The sequence below is a fragment of the Epinephelus fuscoguttatus genome, linkage group LG2 (genome assembly GCF_011397635.1).
Source record: "Epinephelus fuscoguttatus linkage group LG2, E.fuscoguttatus.final_Chr_v1".
NCBI lineage: Eukaryota > Metazoa > Chordata > Actinopteri > Perciformes > Serranidae > Epinephelus > Epinephelus fuscoguttatus.
The window spans coordinates 22,718,860-22,736,836 of NC_064753.1; the positions used below are offsets into that span (position 1 = coordinate 22,718,860).

A 17,977-nucleotide genomic window follows, 5' to 3' on the forward strand; every position below is an offset into this window, starting at 1 on the left:
AGCTTTTCTAGTTTCCCCTCTTTTCAAAATTTAATGCATGATTCGTAATCCACCACATAGTTTTGTCCAGTGACAGTTCCAATAAAGTTATTCAAACAAGATGGCTGTGATGGTTTAACGTGTCATTTGCATACCAGACAGCGATTGGCTTTCCTATTAGTGACATACCTAATCTAACCTGCGTGGGTATGTTAGAATCTCACTTTTAGGGAAGTACACAGACATCACACCATCAGTAGAGTAATATGAAAAATCCTCTAGGGACAAACTTTGCACAGATACAAATCAGTACAGTCCAGGTCAGAGATTTTAGGGGACATAAACACATGACAAACACATTTTTTTTTTCTTTAGATATTGCAAGATCAATACAGAATTTCCAAACTACACTGATATTGTTATATCTGATATATCAGCTGATATTAATTTCCTTCACACAGCCCAAAATTGGGTTTAATCCATACAGTGCCAGGCAGATCACAGAGAGGTTTTCCAATGTGTCTTTACGAATATACATTTATGACATTTTTTTTTTTTTTTTTTTTTTTGAGTAAAAATAATAAGGTTGTTTGAAGTTCAGTGTGTATTGACATTGGCGATCCCTGGTGCAGGTGATAGTGTGCTTTAAACCATGTGGCACTTAGTAGGATAACAATTGCAGTGAGTTGTGCGAGGGCTGAGTGCACTTCAAGTATAGCACCTGCACATGACAGCTTGTTCTCTCTTGAACTTGAACTCACTCTCTCTTTGAGAAGACAGCAACCAAAAACATTTACCTGGATGATAATAATGTTATTATTGAAAGTTATTATGTTTATGGAGACTTAGTAAAGCAGTGTACAATAAAATATAGATTTGTCAAAGCCTTGCTAATTGGATTATTTGAATAAACAGTGCTGATATTGATTTTTGTTTTTTGTTTCTTTGTAGATTTTTACTCATTTATTTTGACTTAGTGACTCATCTATTTCTTGAAATTGGTTTTATTTTAATATTAATATGTGCACATTTACAGTTTTAACATGAGTGGGTCTAGGCTATGTCAAGGCTATGTATGTGCTTGCATTACAAGTGCAAAAACAAGCTTTGCACTGATCCTATTGACTTTCTTTAAAATGTGAGGCAGCATCAGGCTCAGGCTGATTGAATATTTTTTTCCCACCTTGAGCAGTTTAACCCTTTTGCTCAGTTTCACTGTTTATGATAAGATGTTATGATGTCATTCATGCAGTTGCAGACATATCGATCTTCCATCACAAATTTAATCAAGGCATTTTTAAAGGTAAAAATAAACATTAACAATAAAGTTCTTTAGTGGACAATAACATTTTCAATCAAAGCTCTATTTACTGTTCAGGAATAGTCCTCAATATTCAAATTTCTTTACCAGTATTTTCACCTCAGTGGCCTCGGCTGAGCCTCAGCTGTTGAGCTGTCTCCTTAGTATTATCGGCAGGTTCTTTATCAGCAATCATCTCTTTGTATGGACACCTTACTTAAGGGCCCTTAACTTGTTTCTCTTTTAACCTCCTTTACAAGCTTATCTTTCTAAAGTAAAAGACATATGTATTCCCACTTGAGCATTGATCTTTAATCATGATTTAATTTGTGTATACGGGGAACGAGACGGATGATTAAACATACCGTTTAGAATCCTAAGTGTAAGTTCCTCAGAAATAAAACGATGTTTATATGTGCTTTTTGTGGTCGGTAAGGGAGAGAGCGCAGAGAGATTCGGGGAGAGAACAAGATATTTAAACAGAGTAAATAAGCATGAATTAAGATGAATAACAGTCATCTTTGTGTAGACCTTTCTTTTTTCTCAGACTCTTTGTCTCCTCTCCTCCTCTTTTTATTCCACCTCTCCCTTGCTGGGCCTCTGACTGACTATTATTCCAGATGACTTCTTTCATCAATAACATGTTATACAAAATTGAGACAGAGACAAATGTTTTTATCGAAGTGTGCGTGTCCTTTTCTTTGTGTAGGTTTACCTGCACATGTTTCAATAGCCAATAAGTAATGCTGTCTGGTTCTGTGTCTGTTGTCATTCTGTTAAGTTCTGAATAAAAGCAGCACAATCAATATAGTTTGTAATGGTCTGACAGCCTGTCGGCAAAATGCTGTGAGTGTGCCTCTGTTTGTGTGTGTGTGTGTCTGTGTTGTTATTTGTGTAAGTTTGTGAACAGGCATCTGGTTGTGTGTGATTTTATTAATATTGACTGTGTGTTTTTTGTCTGCCAACTTAATCGCTAAGTGCCAGAGGTTGTGAAAACATGTTGCACTGTGGGGTAAACTGTCAACTTTCAGGTAGTAGTGAGGAAAAACTTGGGTGCACAACTGAAAAAGGACTTTGCAGTGTGTGCGTGTATGTGAGTGAGTGTGTGTTTATGTGTGCCCATCATTTGATTCATCACTATGAAACAGATAATTATTTCGTTCAAGTCTGAACCATGCCTGACTGCTCACACACATACACCCTTAAACGCATCGTCACACATGCCCATTAGGCCTCTAATCACCGCTGTCTTTTTCCCAACCAGTACATATTAGTGTGTGTTTGTGTGTGTGTGCATTTGTGTTATCGTGGTATTGGATGTTGGATGGGTCATTTTCATGCATGGGTCATCATCATCACTTTAGTGTTGGCAGGACACGCTCTGTGACGTTCATTCAAATTCTGTTAAATTTAACTTGATACAGAAGCTGAGGCCAGTAAAGACCAATGAGGGCCTTAGCCAGAACATGTCAAAGTCCAGTTTCATTCTATAACAGCACATTGTTTTGCAGCACGAACGGCTTAATTGCTGATGGTGTTACAGGATGAAGACATAATACCCAATGTTCAGTGCATTATCAACATGGTATGAGACTGAAAACAATTTATTTTAGCTTAAGTTTGGTATCAGTGAGCTGAAGTTAAAGGAAGACTATGGTTTATTTCTGTGGCTCTGGCCTTTTTTTCCAAGGATTGGACTTTTTTTTTGGTGATCGCTGCAATATCATTATAAATAGGTCCAATAGGGAAACACTTACAAGCAGACAGATGAACATTCATGTTGTTAATAAGCCAACAGTTTTGCCAGATTAGTATCCCCCTTATATGGAGATAAAACTATGAGTATACTGCATCAGCAGTGTTGCTCATTATCCCTCACTAGTGCAGTGCCGCTTTAAAATGTCTGTTCAAAACAGGCAGATTGCTTGGCTTTCAGTATCGCCGCTTGCATCTTTCTCGAGAACCACTCATCCAAACAACCTCACACTCAACACCGCGCCTCCTCAGGTCCTCAGCCAAACATCTGCCATGACATAGGTGTGTCCCCTAGCAATGCTTGAGTATACATGTCATTTGGGTGCTAAAGATCACACAAACATTATTGCCTTACTGAAGATAAAGCCAGGCTATTTCAGGGGACAACACTGTTTGTTTCAAAAGTTTTATCACTGATCCTTGAAATGTTCAAGTGTGTTAAGATGTAGCATCGCCAGACTCCCTTCATCTGTTCTTGAATGAACTATGGCAAGCAACAGAGAATGAGTTGTACCCAGCATGCCATTCATTGGTGCGTCCCCTCTCAATACACTACACAGTGTGCATATAACACTACTAATACGTAAGTCCTGTAGATCTCAAGAGCTCACACTCCACACTGCACTTCCATGGGTCCCTCAATACACCCCTCAAATGTGAAGTTGATCGGATAAATGAATGTCGAGAAAATCAAAGGAGGGGCAGACAGACAGACGGGGACTCCTTCCACTTAGTTAGATTGGACAGGACAATGTGCACATTACTACAGTAGGTTAAGTTTAACTGGGAGGTCAGTCGATGAAGTGTAATGAGTTGTTACAACAGTTTTGGTCATAATTTTAACTTTCATTTCATTTTTTCTTCAGAATACAGTAAGGTGAACTACCCTTGAGTCCTTTACAACCTATGTGATGATCTGAGTGTTGTTGCCTACATGGACCAATTCTTATCTACAGTGCCCTCCAAAAGTATTGGAACAGTGAGTCCAATTCGTTTACTTTTGTTGTAGACTGAAAACATTTGGGTTTGACATCAAAAGATGAATATGAGACAAGAGATCAACATTTCAGCTTTTATTTCCAGGTATTTACATCTGGATCTGATACACAACTTAGAAGATAGCATTATTTGTAATGGAACACAAAATTTTTAGGTGAGCAAAAGTATTGGAACATATAAACTTAAAACAGATTAAAGTGAATGAGACTTAATATTTAGTTGCAAATCCTTTGCTTTCAATAACTGCATCAAGCCTGTGACCCATTGACATCACCAAACTTTTGCATTCTTCTTTTGTGATGCTTTTCCAGGCTTTCACCGCAGCCTCTTTCAGTTGTTGTTTGTTTTGGGGGGTTACTCCCTTCAGTCTCCTCTTCAGCAGGTAAAATGCATGCTCTATTGGGTTTAAGTCTGGAGACTGACTTGGCCAGTCTAAAACCTTCCACTTCTTGCCCCTGATGAACTCCTTTGTTGTTTTGGCAGTGTGTTTTGGGTTATTATCTTGCTGCATGATGAAGGATCTCCCAATCAGTTTGGTTGCATCTTTCTTTAAATTAGCAGACAAAATGTTTCTGTAGACTTTTGAGTTTATTTTGCTGCTGCCATCATGTGTTACATCATCAATGAAGATGAAAGAGCCCGTCCCAGAAGAAGCCATGCAAGCCATGACATTACCTCCACCGTGTTTCACAGATGAGCTTGTATGTTTGGGATCATGAGCAGATCCTTTCTTTCTCCAAACTTTTGCCTTTCCGTCACTTTGGAAAAAGTTAATCTTTGTCTCATCAGTCCATAAAACTTTTTCCCAGAATTTTTGAGGCTCATCTCTGTACCTTTTGGCAAATTCCAGCCTGGCCTTCCTATTCTTCTTGCTAATGAGTGGTTTGCATCTTCTGGTGTAGCCTCTGTACTTTTGTTCATGAAGTCTTCTGCGAACAGTAGATTGTGATACCTTCACTCCTGCCCTCTGGAGGTTGTTGCTGATGTCACTAACAGTTGTTTTAGGGTCTTTCTTCACAGCTCTCACAATGTTTCTGTCATCAACTGCTGATGTTTTCCTTGGTCTACCTGTTCGACGTCTGTTGCTTAGTACACCAGTGGTTTCTTTCTTCTTCAGGACATTCCAAATGGTTGTACTGGCTATGGCCAATGTTTGTGCAATGGCTCTGATTGATTGTCCATCTTCTCTCAGATTCACAATTGCTTCTTTTTCACCCATAGACAGCTCTCTGGTTTTCATGTTGGTTCCACCTCTAAATGCAGTCTGCACAGGCAGAATCTATCGTACCCAATCTGAAACTGAGCTCAGACATTCAGTGCTATTTATTGTTTGAATAATCAGTGTAATTGGGAGACACCTGGGCAACAAAACACACCTGTCAGTGACATGTTCCAATACTTTTGCTCTCATGAAAAATGGGTGGGTTCAAACAAAAGGTGCTTTCTTCTAAGTTGTGTATCAGATCCAGATGTAAATACCTGGAAATAAAAGCTGAAATGTTGATCTCTTGTCCCATATTCATCTTTTGATGTCAAACCCAAATATTTTCAGTCTACAACAAAAATAAAGGAATTGGCCTCACTGTTCCAATACTTTTGGAGAGCACTGTATGTCCCATATTTGGAGATTCCAGCAATTTCTTGTCAGAGCACAATTCTTGACATGTTGCACACTGTAACAGATACGACCAATAGCCGAGGCTACAGAAATAAAAGACTGGCTGCTACCCTCTGTATATTCATTCTCATACCGTACATTATTGTGTTGTGGTGGTAGGGCTTCATTGCTGCTACAGAAAAATACTGTGTAATTTCTGAATCACTACAAATTATACAACATGCAGGCCACAGCTCAGCGAGGACATTGATCACATAGACTGAGCAAAATGCATCAGTAAAGTGCAGAGTAAATAACCATCAGTGTCCGTGGTAATGGAAAGACATTCACCAGTAGCCGCCTAATTAGCACATTATCTCAATTCAAGGCTTTTCGCTATTCTGGCTTTTGACTGTAATTTGGCAGTCTGACTGACCATAATTCACTGTATTAGCTTTGTCTTTGGCTCTCATCCCTGAACCCTACACCCCTGCTAAATGAATGCATGAATGTCCCAAGGTCACACTTTCCAGTTTTGTACATTGGCCTCCTCTAATGGTGGTAATATATTGATTAAAGCTTATTTTAGAGCTGTAATGTAAAACATGATTAAACACAGCATCTGCTACAATCCAGTATTGTCAAAAGAATTTTCCCAACCCACAGTCTGCTGTTGTCAGGTAGTTTTCTGCTGTCTTGCAGAACACTTTATAATGCAGTTTACACAGAGCTGTCACACAGCTGTTGCTCAAACATAGTATGCAGTTTATTTTCCTAAACTGTCAAGCCAACAGGTCAACAGCACTCAAAGGTGCTGTAACACCTCGATAAGGGAGTTATTTTACCAGACAGCAGCCATTTGCTTTCTTACCACTTAAAACAGAGGTCACCTCAGGGCACAACTGCAACACATAAACATGGCACATCTGGGTACTTTCTAGGTACAGCCAACAGGCTAGCATCCTCGCCAGTCTATTTTTAAATTGACTGGTACTTTATTTGTCCCACACGGAAACTCACTTGTCAGAGCATGTAACAGTAATACACAGGAGCCAGGCTAAAAAGCATTGACAGATAAACCCAAGATGCAGTAATCATTACAAATACTCCACCCGTAATGACCTTGTTCCACACATCACCTGTGAGAAAATTAGTCTCTTAAGGCCGGATCTTAAAGAGATCAGTCATTCGTCCTTCCTTGCTTTTCCTCACACAGTCCAAAGACATGCAGGTCAGGTGGACTGTTAATGGGTGATTGTATATCTATTTCAGCCCTGTGAACGCCTGGCCATCTGTCTAAGTCGCTCTCTGCCCTCTGGTCAGTGCAAAGCGGGAAGGACCCTGGCCCTTGGGACCCTGAAAAACAATAAACATGTAAAGAAAAGCAGTGAATGAATGCTTAAGGCTGTTACACACCGACAGCAGCAAATTCACACCTCAATTTATTTACCCTGTTCCTGAAGAAAACACAGTCATTTAATGAGTTGACCCTACTAGCCAAACTACTACTACTCTTGCCTAGTGGACTGCAAGGCTGTGGCATTGGACTTGGACCTCTATGCACATTCTGCTACAGCAGTTACCTCTTTGTGCTGGTTAACTGTGCTGAAGAGGCTCTACACTGCTGATCTAAATGAACTGTTTGGATGAGAATCCACAAGCAGTGGTTTGGTATGCACCCTCATGCTGTGTTTGTTCCTCATTGCCCAGCTGCACAGTGTGTATCCATCGTAAAATTCACTGTAGTTGCAAGATGCAGCGCTGTGTAAAGATGATTTATAACGCTCTCTTGAGCTGCAATGAGCAGCGAAAGTGCTTTTAAAATTCTGATTAGATTTTCAATGAAATGCTCCTAAGAAGTTAAAACTAGAGTTATTGTAAAAAAAAAAAATAAATCTGATAATAAGAGTCACCTGATAAATCATTGATCACAGGCAGTTTCTGTAACTGATTACATTTTTGAAAATAACTTTCCCAGGCATGAACGGTGTGCTTCGGATGGTGTCCTCAAGCAGGGCTCCATGTTATTCTCTACTTGTTTATTTGGGTGAAAGGCTAAAAGTAATCTATTGGAAAAAAGGCCCCAAACTGCCATTGTGGCAGCTAACCAATGACTCAACATAGCTGCACAATCTCAGCAAGGGAATTCTCGTACACTCTGCTTTCAGGACAGCCTGTTCTCTCTTTGCACTACTTCTGACAAGGGGTCACCTCAGTACATAGTTTAATCTTTTTTCTCGACAGTTTATTTTTGACTCAGGGTAGTAGAAATGCATTAAAGCTTCAGTGGGCACAATATTTATGTAAAAATTCACCTCACTTAAGCCTAAGTCCCATTGGGCCTGCAGCAGAATAGAGTTCAACTCTGAGCCCACCCCTGTGACGATCCTGTGTATCACTGAAACTGTGGTATTATTAGGTGTGGCCATGACTATGACACTATCAATGTGAGCAGGAAGTGGTAAAACTATGACATAAGGGTTTAATCAAGAGAAAAAACATATTATTTCTGCTCTTGTCAGTCTGCATTCTCAGTGAACATCCAGGTTCATGATCATCAGTGGTGTGTGGTTAACTGATGTCATGTTGTGCAAGTTCTGGGTACTGTACTATTTAAATTACATTACCTTTCATGTCAGCTGGGGTTGCCACCTTGTAAACACATGCAGTCTAGCTATTAAATTTTGTATTTTCCCTTTTTGATTTCACTTCTATGCTCAGATGTTTGGGCCTGCCTGATGAATGAACTGCATTCCTCCTCCACACATACATACTTGTTGTACACCACTACTACCAGCTTCTGATTCAAGAGACTGAATTTGTAAATGTGCTGCTTTGTTAGAAAATACTGTACAAACACTGCATTCTGTCATGTCTTCAAAAGCTGCACCTAGTAATGCCTCAACATTGTTAAAGAGAAATTTTGGTCCTGCAATAATTGCTACATTTACAGTGGGTCAGTTGAGAGGTCGATCAAATCCAGAGTGAAAATATTGGCTGTTTTGTGTTCCATTAAAAATCACTGTGTGATGTGAGGAAAACAAGCTGTTTGTTGTAGTTTTGTTGGGTGCCATAGTAATAAGGAGGCTGGCGTTACTGCCACCAAGATTGAAATGAAACCTATACCCATGTGCACTATCCTTGGCAGGGGTCACCTCAGCTTATTCTGTAGTTGAAATGGCTGACTGAACGTAATTCATTAGACGTGTGCAGAGTGTTGACATTTTAACAGGGCCCAAATCAAATCTTATTTTTAAGGGGAAGCCAAGGCTGAACAACAGCATAGTAAGTATGGCAGGGAGGCTGCCCTCTGACCAGAGGACCCAGGTGTAAATAACCATATAGAGGAACATGTAACCTGCTGGAGTGCCCTTGAGCAGGATGTTGAACCCTTACCAGCCTGTCTGTAGCTGAGGCTGCAGTGAAGTAGAAATGATATTCATCCGTTTTTGTTTTTAAAGCTTGATTCATGGATGGATGGATGGATGGATGGATGGATAGATAGATAGATAGATAGATAGATAGATCTATATTTAGGTGATAATTTCTCCCCCTGTTTCTGCTCAGCAGTGACTCAGCACTGCTGCAGCCTCAGCTCGGCGAGGGAATTCAAGAAGTAGTCCACCCAATTACGGCTGTGTATTCTCTTGCACTACTCTGACGTAAGGTCACAACAGTGAGGGCAAGATCACCAGGCACAATGTGGTTTTTCAGCTTCAAGATTTTTTTCTGGGGAGATAGAGGGAGTATCTCAGGGTAAGCATGCAACCCATTGTGGTCCTGCTGTAGATAAACTGAATGGCAAACACATATCCTCTGAGAATTTAGTATCCGAGTAGGAGAAAGATTACTCTCCGTTTCTCCCCGGCTGTGATCCTGCCCTGAGGAGACCCTAAAATTCACGGCACTACAACTTTACAGGCTGACTGACTGAATGCATTTCACTGTAGGTTTGGATTGCTCAGTGGTCTTAACAATTTTTAAATGGCCTATTGAGCTGCTCTTAGCTGCTCAGCTGCTTGCTAATGACCTTAAAGTGATAACGCTTCACTTATCCCTTCAAAGAGCATCCACCTTTAAACAGAAACACTGCTTTTTTTCTGTATGGCCCAATTTTGAACATGATAAACTCTCTCGAAGTACTGGAAAGTACTGCAGGAACTCAGTAATGTGATGGAATCAAAAGAAAGTACACACAGCTGTAGTCATCAAACTGAAGGCAAATCTTGTGTTTACAGTCAACACTGTTTCAGTTGAGAATTTGTTAAGGACTAGATGACACTTTCTGTCTTTATTCTTTCGGTTGCTCTTTTCCTTTCCCCCTTAGTTTCTTTCTTTGCTTCAGAAAGTAAAGAAGCTAATCTAATGTAGTTTGGGGTTGCAGGCTGTTCTTAATGTCTTTCTAAATGGGCCTATTTGGATCTATTGAACAGCACTGAGCTTCTTGCTAATGACCTTAGTGTGATAACGCTCCAGTTCCTCTCCTTAAGTCTTATGTTACTATGCAAACTGCCTTGACTGTCTGGACACACAGATATGAACAAACATAAATAAGGACAGAAACATGTAGACACAGAAACTCAGCCATACTGCTCACACATAAAATGAAACATACGTGCCTTCACATCATTCTGCCTCAGCTGTTAAGACAGATATACCTGAGAAAACCACCTCCTATACCCTCACACACTCGCGCGTACAAAAGCATGCGTGGATGCACAGATAGTCTGTGTCTGACTGTGTTCCGCTTCACTCCCTTTCTTTATGACCACAAGCTGCTGCTGCTGCTGCTGTACAATCTTAACAACAACCTTCTCTTCTCCGACACACACACACACACACACACACACACACACACACACACACACACACAGCCTGCAACAACACCTGATCTGTTACTGCTCTTGGTTTGATTATGTTTCACGTGCCTAGATTGAAAGCCCGTTGAAAATAACAAATAGCCATCCCTCTTGCAGTTAAAATTTCACATGGATTGTCAATATTTTTTTATGATTGAAAGGAAGGGAAAAAAGTAATGATCCTTGAGCCTCCAAGCCTCTAGGTGTGTGTGTCTTTGATTGACAGCTAAGCCAGCAGGGCTACAGTGATGAAACTTGAGAAAGATAAATGTGTGCTGGTGACTGTATCTTACAAGCTGAGGATGGACAGTTTTGTGATAGCAGTGGTGCTGAACACATGGAGGGTGCCTTACACTGATGCAGAAAAGGAACAAATTGGTGCATAAAATACAGGGAATTAAGGGTTTGGCATTCGAAATGTCCTGGGGGAGGATACAACAACCACCTTTTCATGTGTCTCCTCTTATGTTTAAAAGAAATTTGCGCCCTTGATTGAAGAATATGAGCCACTTGAACTGATCAAAGTAAATGTTTGCCTTTTGTTTTTTCTTTTAGCTTTGTAATGTGCTACAACTGACTAGCTAAGTAGTTAACTAGCCTACATACTGACATTAGCAGTACAGCTTTATAAAATATGTATATTTGTCCCTTTTGGGAACTGATTTTTTAGGAAAAGAAAGCACAGGATATGTAATGTCCAAACAAAATGTGTATACTGTAGCAAAAAAAAAAAAAAAAAAAGAAGAAGAAGAATGTGAATGTGTTTCCCTGTGCATTTGTGACAACTGATTGGCAGTCTTTAATTGTCTGTTGAAACAGCCATCAAACTAATACTTTGACTGATGTTTGACAACCAAGAATGTTTAATTTTTTTTTACCTTCCTTAATATATGGGGTTTTGAAGTTATCAGCACTATTGTTTATGCATTAAAAGAATTAAAGAAACATCCAAAGATTTTGACAGTGACGATGATGTATCTTTAAAAATAATCTTCAGAAACCCATGTGTTCTTGTGAACCTTCAGACAGAGGGGAAATACTACACAAAAACATATTAGCAAATAAAGAACAATGGTTTATTATTGCCCTCTGTGATTTGCTGTTAGCCAGGAGTTAATACCTCACAGTGCTGTTTTGCATCTTTCTCCCATTATCTCTAGCCATTTTGGTAAAACTAAACATTGCCAGAGGCGGCAACATTCAGTGGATAATAAGATAGCAAAATGCTCTCTACGAGTATGAGTCTCATATTTATTGAGCTGCATCTTGAATGTAAGTCGCTTGTGTCAAAAATAAACATTTCTTTTTCTTTTAAATATTAGCCTTTTTGCATATCAGTTCACACTGATTGCGTGTGCATGCATGGATGCATTCAAACGTGTATGAATACAGATTTATACAGTTATCTGAGGCTTCGTTGCCATTTCTGTCATGATGGCAGTTAATCCCTCAGATGGTTCCATATCCTTTTACATTATTTGCTCGCCATTTTTTATTTTGACAAAGCACGGCCAAAGGCTCAGATATGCATAGATGATTCCGCTGCGTTGAAATGGTTTTTACACCCTAATCACCTGGGGTTAGGTTTTTCTACACTGTAGCGTGATTTCCCAAGTGATGGATTCTCATCCACAACATTACATGTTCATGGTTCATATTAGTCTTCTAATACACCAGACGATCGCTGATTGAGAGCAGCTCCTTTCTCTTAAAGGTTCTCTGAACACAGCGGATATCTGCCATCTCCCATTCTGCCAGGGAAATGATCTACAGCTGATAAATAATGGACAAGCAGCAAATAATAGAATACCAGCATTACAGCATTTTAGAGCGCACAGTAGATTGATGATCCAGTGCTGTATGCATGCAACTACAGACACCAACATGCCTGGGAGTAAGGCATTAAACATCCAATTTCTCAGTCTTCAGCAGCAGAATGGTGTGTTATCAGGGTGCAGCGTGTGAAGCTCCCAGAAGTGATTGGTGTAACTTTGAATGTTAAGGAGGATGCTGCCAAATAAAATAAAGGGTGCTTTCACTTTCGGAGTTTTGTTCTTTCTCTCAGCTCCCATTCATTAAAGATGGATTATTTTTGAAATACCAATATGTCACTGTCAAATTAATTGTTATACCTTTGGCATAGCAGCTTTAATTAAATAAGATGATGGTCACATCCAAGAACACTGGTTGGTTGACTCTCTTTCTCTCTCTCTCATTCTGGTTTTGTCATTAGCACTCACACATTTTTAGAACAGAATATTTCCACCCACATTTGTTGCCTCTCACTACAAGGAAAACACGTCTTCATCCTCCTTCATCAACTGTTTTGCTCTTTCAACCAATCATTTTCTTTTTACGTTGAATAAACAGGATAACTTTTGTGATTTCCCCACTGTATGATTCATTTCATATTTTGGCATACCAAGGGTCCTCCAGAATGGTTTGCTTTGATGACACTATCAGTCTCATCAGTTCTCAACAGATTTTTTATGTTGGTTTTTCAAATGTACATCTTACAATCTATTAGTGCTATAAAATATGGTACCTCCAGAGGGTATATTTTTGCAGCACTCATGAAGGTAAAAGTGAACAAATTTTAGGACTGTTTGGACGGTGATAATAGAAGCCTGCTTCTGCTCTAAAATGATTTTCCTCTTTGCTGTAATTAAATCTGATTTCATATCATGAAGTCAGATTTAATTACAGGAGTCGTGAGGTCATGAGGTTAGCAGAGGCTGCCAATCTTTTCAAAAATGATTTGTTTTGTTTACAAAATGCTATGATTCATTTATTAGTATTAACATGCAGCTCCTAACATCGTAAGGCACTTTTATTGCTCAAGGGGCAGTTGTTTGTGAAACAGAATCCCCATGTCAATACCAGGCTTTCACATTCCCCCATCAATATAATCATTAGTTTCTACTGCTGGAAGTTGTAATGGTGGAAAAGCACGAGACCATCCTGGCATTAATTAATGATAATTTTCTCACTGGTTGCCTGTCTTTCTTTTTGCTTTTGTCTGTGTTCTCACTTTTCCATGTCCTCTGTGTTTATAACTTTTCTACATTTGCTTGTTTTTCTAGGTGATAAAGCTTTCATTTGAAGAGTTTGACCTGGAAAGAGGATACGACACACTAACTGTGGGAGATGGAGGCAAGATAGGAGACACTCGGAGAGTACTCTATGTGTAAGCACCACTTACGTGTTCTGGCCTATAATATAGCACTATTGACATGCAGCAGCGCAGAACAAGTTAATGTTGGCAATCAGAGGAACAATTGAAGCAAAATGGTTGCTGTTGTGGAGATATACATTGTATGTATTGGATTTCATCACTTACTATGTTTTGCTGGATTTGTTGCACAGTCAACTACATGGGTTACAAAAGGAAAATGGACTTTTTGACAGTGTAAACAAATATAGAAAAGTCCATTAATATGTCATTTTAAATTAGTGAATAATCAAAGGGGAACACCAGCTAAATTTATAATTCAACTATGTTATTACCATGGCCTAAGAGAGTTCAGTTAATATTTGTGAACATGAGCTTCTCTCTTTAAAAGCCAGACACCAGAGAAGAAAGTCTCAAACTTGTGATGTCATAAGCTATAAAGTCTGGAGCTGCTCAACAGACGATGAATGGGAGTCTGATTTTATGGACCCGCAGTTTGTTTGTTGTCTTTTTCATACCCAAATGGGCTTTATTTTATTGTCGTGTTCTCAGTTCTGAAACAAAATGTACCCATATAGTCAGAAGATTCCCCTGGGTGCTCTCAGTGTCATCTGTAACACCTTTCCCAATTCATTTTCTGTGGAGCAGCTCCACACTTTATACCCTATGACATCACAAGTTAGAACGTAAGGACTTTGGCTGGTAGATTCGTGGGAAATTGGTTCATGTTTACTGATATCTTTTGACCATCTTAATCCAGAGGAATAACAATAATGAAATAATACATTTTGAAAACAGGTGTAGTACCCTTTTATTCAATGTAAAAGTAAAAAGTCTAATTGTAAACCTGTAATGCGTATTTACAGTTTGTGTTAATGTATTTTTTTGTGTATATGTGTGTAGACTTACAGGTTCCAGTGTCCCTGACCTCATCGTGAGCTTGTCCAATCAGATGTGGTTACACCTGCAGTCAGACGATACAATCGGCTCAGCGGGATTCAAGGCAGTCTACGAAGGTATGTCCTCCTTTGGAGTGAATGCAGCATCTTTAAATACAACATATTTTTCTTTCTCTCTTTCTCTCTGTCTCTGAAACACACACACACACACACACACACACCAAACAGATATATATGCTCACATAATGGAGTGTGAAAGTCATGGCGATGCTGACGCGCCGATTCAGTAGTGAACACAACTGCTGTTGTCTGTCCTTGTGTATACATGTGAGTGTGTGCGTGCGATTGTGCATTACAAGTAGGTAATAAATGAATTATGAGTCAATCAGCTGATCGTTTTGCTTGGTTATTTTTTTATATTATACCAAAGCTGACACTGATGGAGAGATAAAGATGGTGACAGTCACAGTGAGTGAAGGTGAGAGGGAGAGATATAGTTGTCCCCCTAAATACTTATTATTTAGAACAATCCACTTATTGTATTTATATATTTGATTACTGCATCTCACCATGCCAATGCAGCTCTTTAAATCGAATTGAACTTAATGGAACTGAACCAAATTGAATTCACTTTAGACAACGAGTGAGACAGGTAGAGAGAGGGAGGTAATTTGATAAACGTACAGACAGAGGAAGAGGGACAACAAGAAATTGACAGAGTGGGACAGAAGGAGACAAAATGACAAATTGAGTGAGAAGGAATAAACTGTCTAGGAGAGATCGAGAGTGTGACAGAGGAGGAGTGCGTGAGAGGGATGAAGGTTGCGCTCTCGGTTCTGCTTAGCTATGTTTGATTCAATGATGTTGCTGACAGTGTTGTCCAGGGTCAGTTACTGTTCAAGGGAATCAGCACAGTGTAGCGACAGAAACTGCATGCCACTGTAACTGTAGGAGGGTGATGTTTAACATCATGTTACAAAGTTTGCTTTGCTCGGCACGAGGCTAAGATGGTGTTAACCTTGATTTTGTGCGTTAAACATTTGCCCTTACAACAGCAAAGACCTTTTTCTTCTTTACAACTTGGCTTAAGTGGTCAAAAATACACCATAGTTATGTGATACACACTTCATGGCGATGACAATATGAAACTAAAAAAGAAAGAAAAGAAGACACAAACAAACAAACAAACAAACAAATGGGGCTTAATAACCTCTAGATGATCTTGCAGTTTCAGTGTTCCCCAGGATAACTAAACCACCAGCCCCCTGTGGTGTGTTTTGTGTGCGTGTCCTTGCATGTATATATGTGATGCTGTCACATCATATAATGTCACCATGTTACACACTTTGATCAGTGTTACCCCCTGAGAGCTCTTGGGTTTTCAGCCCTGTAGAAAATTCCAATGTGTGTGTGTGTGTGTGTGTGTTAGTTGTGCGTTAGTTGTCTTGCTTTCGAAGGCTGTCGTGTTACACTTCTCAATCATTGCAACTCTGTGCGTTTCTGTGTGTGTGCATGTTTGAGAGAAAGTGAGTGAGTTAATATCATAAACACACAGCCCATTGTGATAATTGAAGCTTTCAGTGAAATGCTGCCGCCAAGTTTTCAGGCTGATGGCAGTTGACTGTGAAAAGAGCACAATGTAAATAATGTCCTTATTTTTTAACCCATCAAAGAACTAAAAATAAGCGTTGTCGGAATGTCGGAAAGATTCTTCGGCAGAATCAGAAGCATCAGTGTGGTTATTAATCTACGAAAAAGTGTGCATCTGTATACTGTCCTTGTTGCATTTCCCCAGATTGAAACCTTTATTTTGACTTGCAAAAATCAACCTCAGAATGCAAACTCCACACAGCAGTTGTTTGCAGTATAATGATTGCAGTTCAAAAGCGATTGCTTAAGTTTTACACAAGCAGTTGGATAAACCAACAAAGAAGAATTTTCTCAACACTTCCTGCATGCCGTTGCTTTACCATGTGATGATAGCATAACTTCATCATAAAAACTTCAGACTGTAAATTGTTCGCTTTGATTGATTTCTTACATCAAGCAGTTTCCGTTCCCTGCAAGTTGATTTTCATACCCCGCTGGCATGAACTGAAACCAAATGTGGCTGGAATGTATTGAAATACATCTATGTGTGTGTGTGTGTGTGTGTGTGTGTGTGTGTGCGTGTGCGTGTGTGTGCCTGGGAAAATGGTTGGTAGTAATGTACAGTTTATGTTTGTAGTTAATGGGCTAAAACACACAAAATCACCTGAAAGGTCCCTAAAGTATCCATCAGTGTATTGTTTTCTTCCTTTTGCTTTATAACATTTGAATACATTTACCCTCCATGTTTTTGTTTTATTTTGTATTCTCAATTATGTAGATTACTTTGTATAATATATGACTTTTGGAAAGGAAAAGAAACAGAAGCATAAAATGTATCAAGCAATTGTAAATCTGGATTCTGCGCTCCAGTAAAACTCTTTATACTTTGAAAGAAAGGAAAGTTTGAAAAAAAGGGGGGGGGGACAAACTAAAAAAAGACAACAACAAAAAAAGTGAGAAATAGAGGCAGTTACCACCATAATGACAGACTTACCAGGGGCTCAAGATCGTTGATATCCATCCTGACACTCGTCAACTGTGTGACAGCTAGCTCTGGGCCACACACACACACATACAGACACACACACACACACACACACACGCCTGCCACTTCTTTGAGTATTCTATTCTTGTGGGCGTACTTACATCCCAACAGATAGTAAAAGTGTAGAACACATGCACACACACGCACACACACGCACACATCCACCCACACACACACACACACACATACATCGCTCACCTTGAGATGTATTTGCCCAAAGCGAATCCAGGAGCATGGTGGAGCATGTGTTACAAGATGACAGACGTCTGGTAGAATGTCAAATTTTAAAGGAGGGGAGAGAGCGGAGAGCAGTGGATAAAACCACACTGCCATTAAGGGAAGAAGGGATTAAAAAAAAGAGAGTGACAGAATGAATGGAATATGATTGCGGGCCAGTTCGGCAGTACCGCTAATGTGACACTCATGCCAATAAAGCACAGTGTATTGAATCAGATTGAGAGAGCGGGAACGATAAGAAGAAAATTGAGCTCAGTGGGAGAGAAAGACGGGGACAATTTAAAACGGGGACAGGCAGAAACAGAGAGATGAAGATAAAGGAACAAGGAGGGAAACAGCACGTGTGTCTGAAATGTGTATATGGGAAGCAGTCATGTTATACAGTGTCACAAACACCAGCGTCGTTGTCTTCGATTTTTACCCCCTGCTGTTTTCTTAACAAGAGTGTGCGTGGATCAGTGTGTGTTTGCATCCACCTGCGTGCCTCTACTATTTGTTTTGCTTTTCACAATTAAAGCTGAATTACACTATAATTACACTGATGA

General features: G+C 39.6%; 1 protein-coding gene across 2 annotated transcripts in view; it reads left to right on the forward strand.

Moving 5' to 3' along the window:
• LOC125906310 (CUB and sushi domain-containing protein 1-like) overlaps positions 1 to 17,977 on the forward strand; it is a 537,329-nt gene that overhangs the window by 328,094 nt on the left and 191,258 nt on the right. For both annotated transcript variants that reach the window (XM_049604892.1, XM_049604902.1), the window contains exons 11-12: positions 13,573 to 13,676; positions 14,565 to 14,677. In XM_049604892.1, coding sequence (XP_049460849.1) covers positions 13,573 to 13,676; positions 14,565 to 14,677 — 217 coding nt within the window. The remainder of the gene's footprint in view (positions 1 to 13,572; positions 13,677 to 14,564; positions 14,678 to 17,977) is intronic.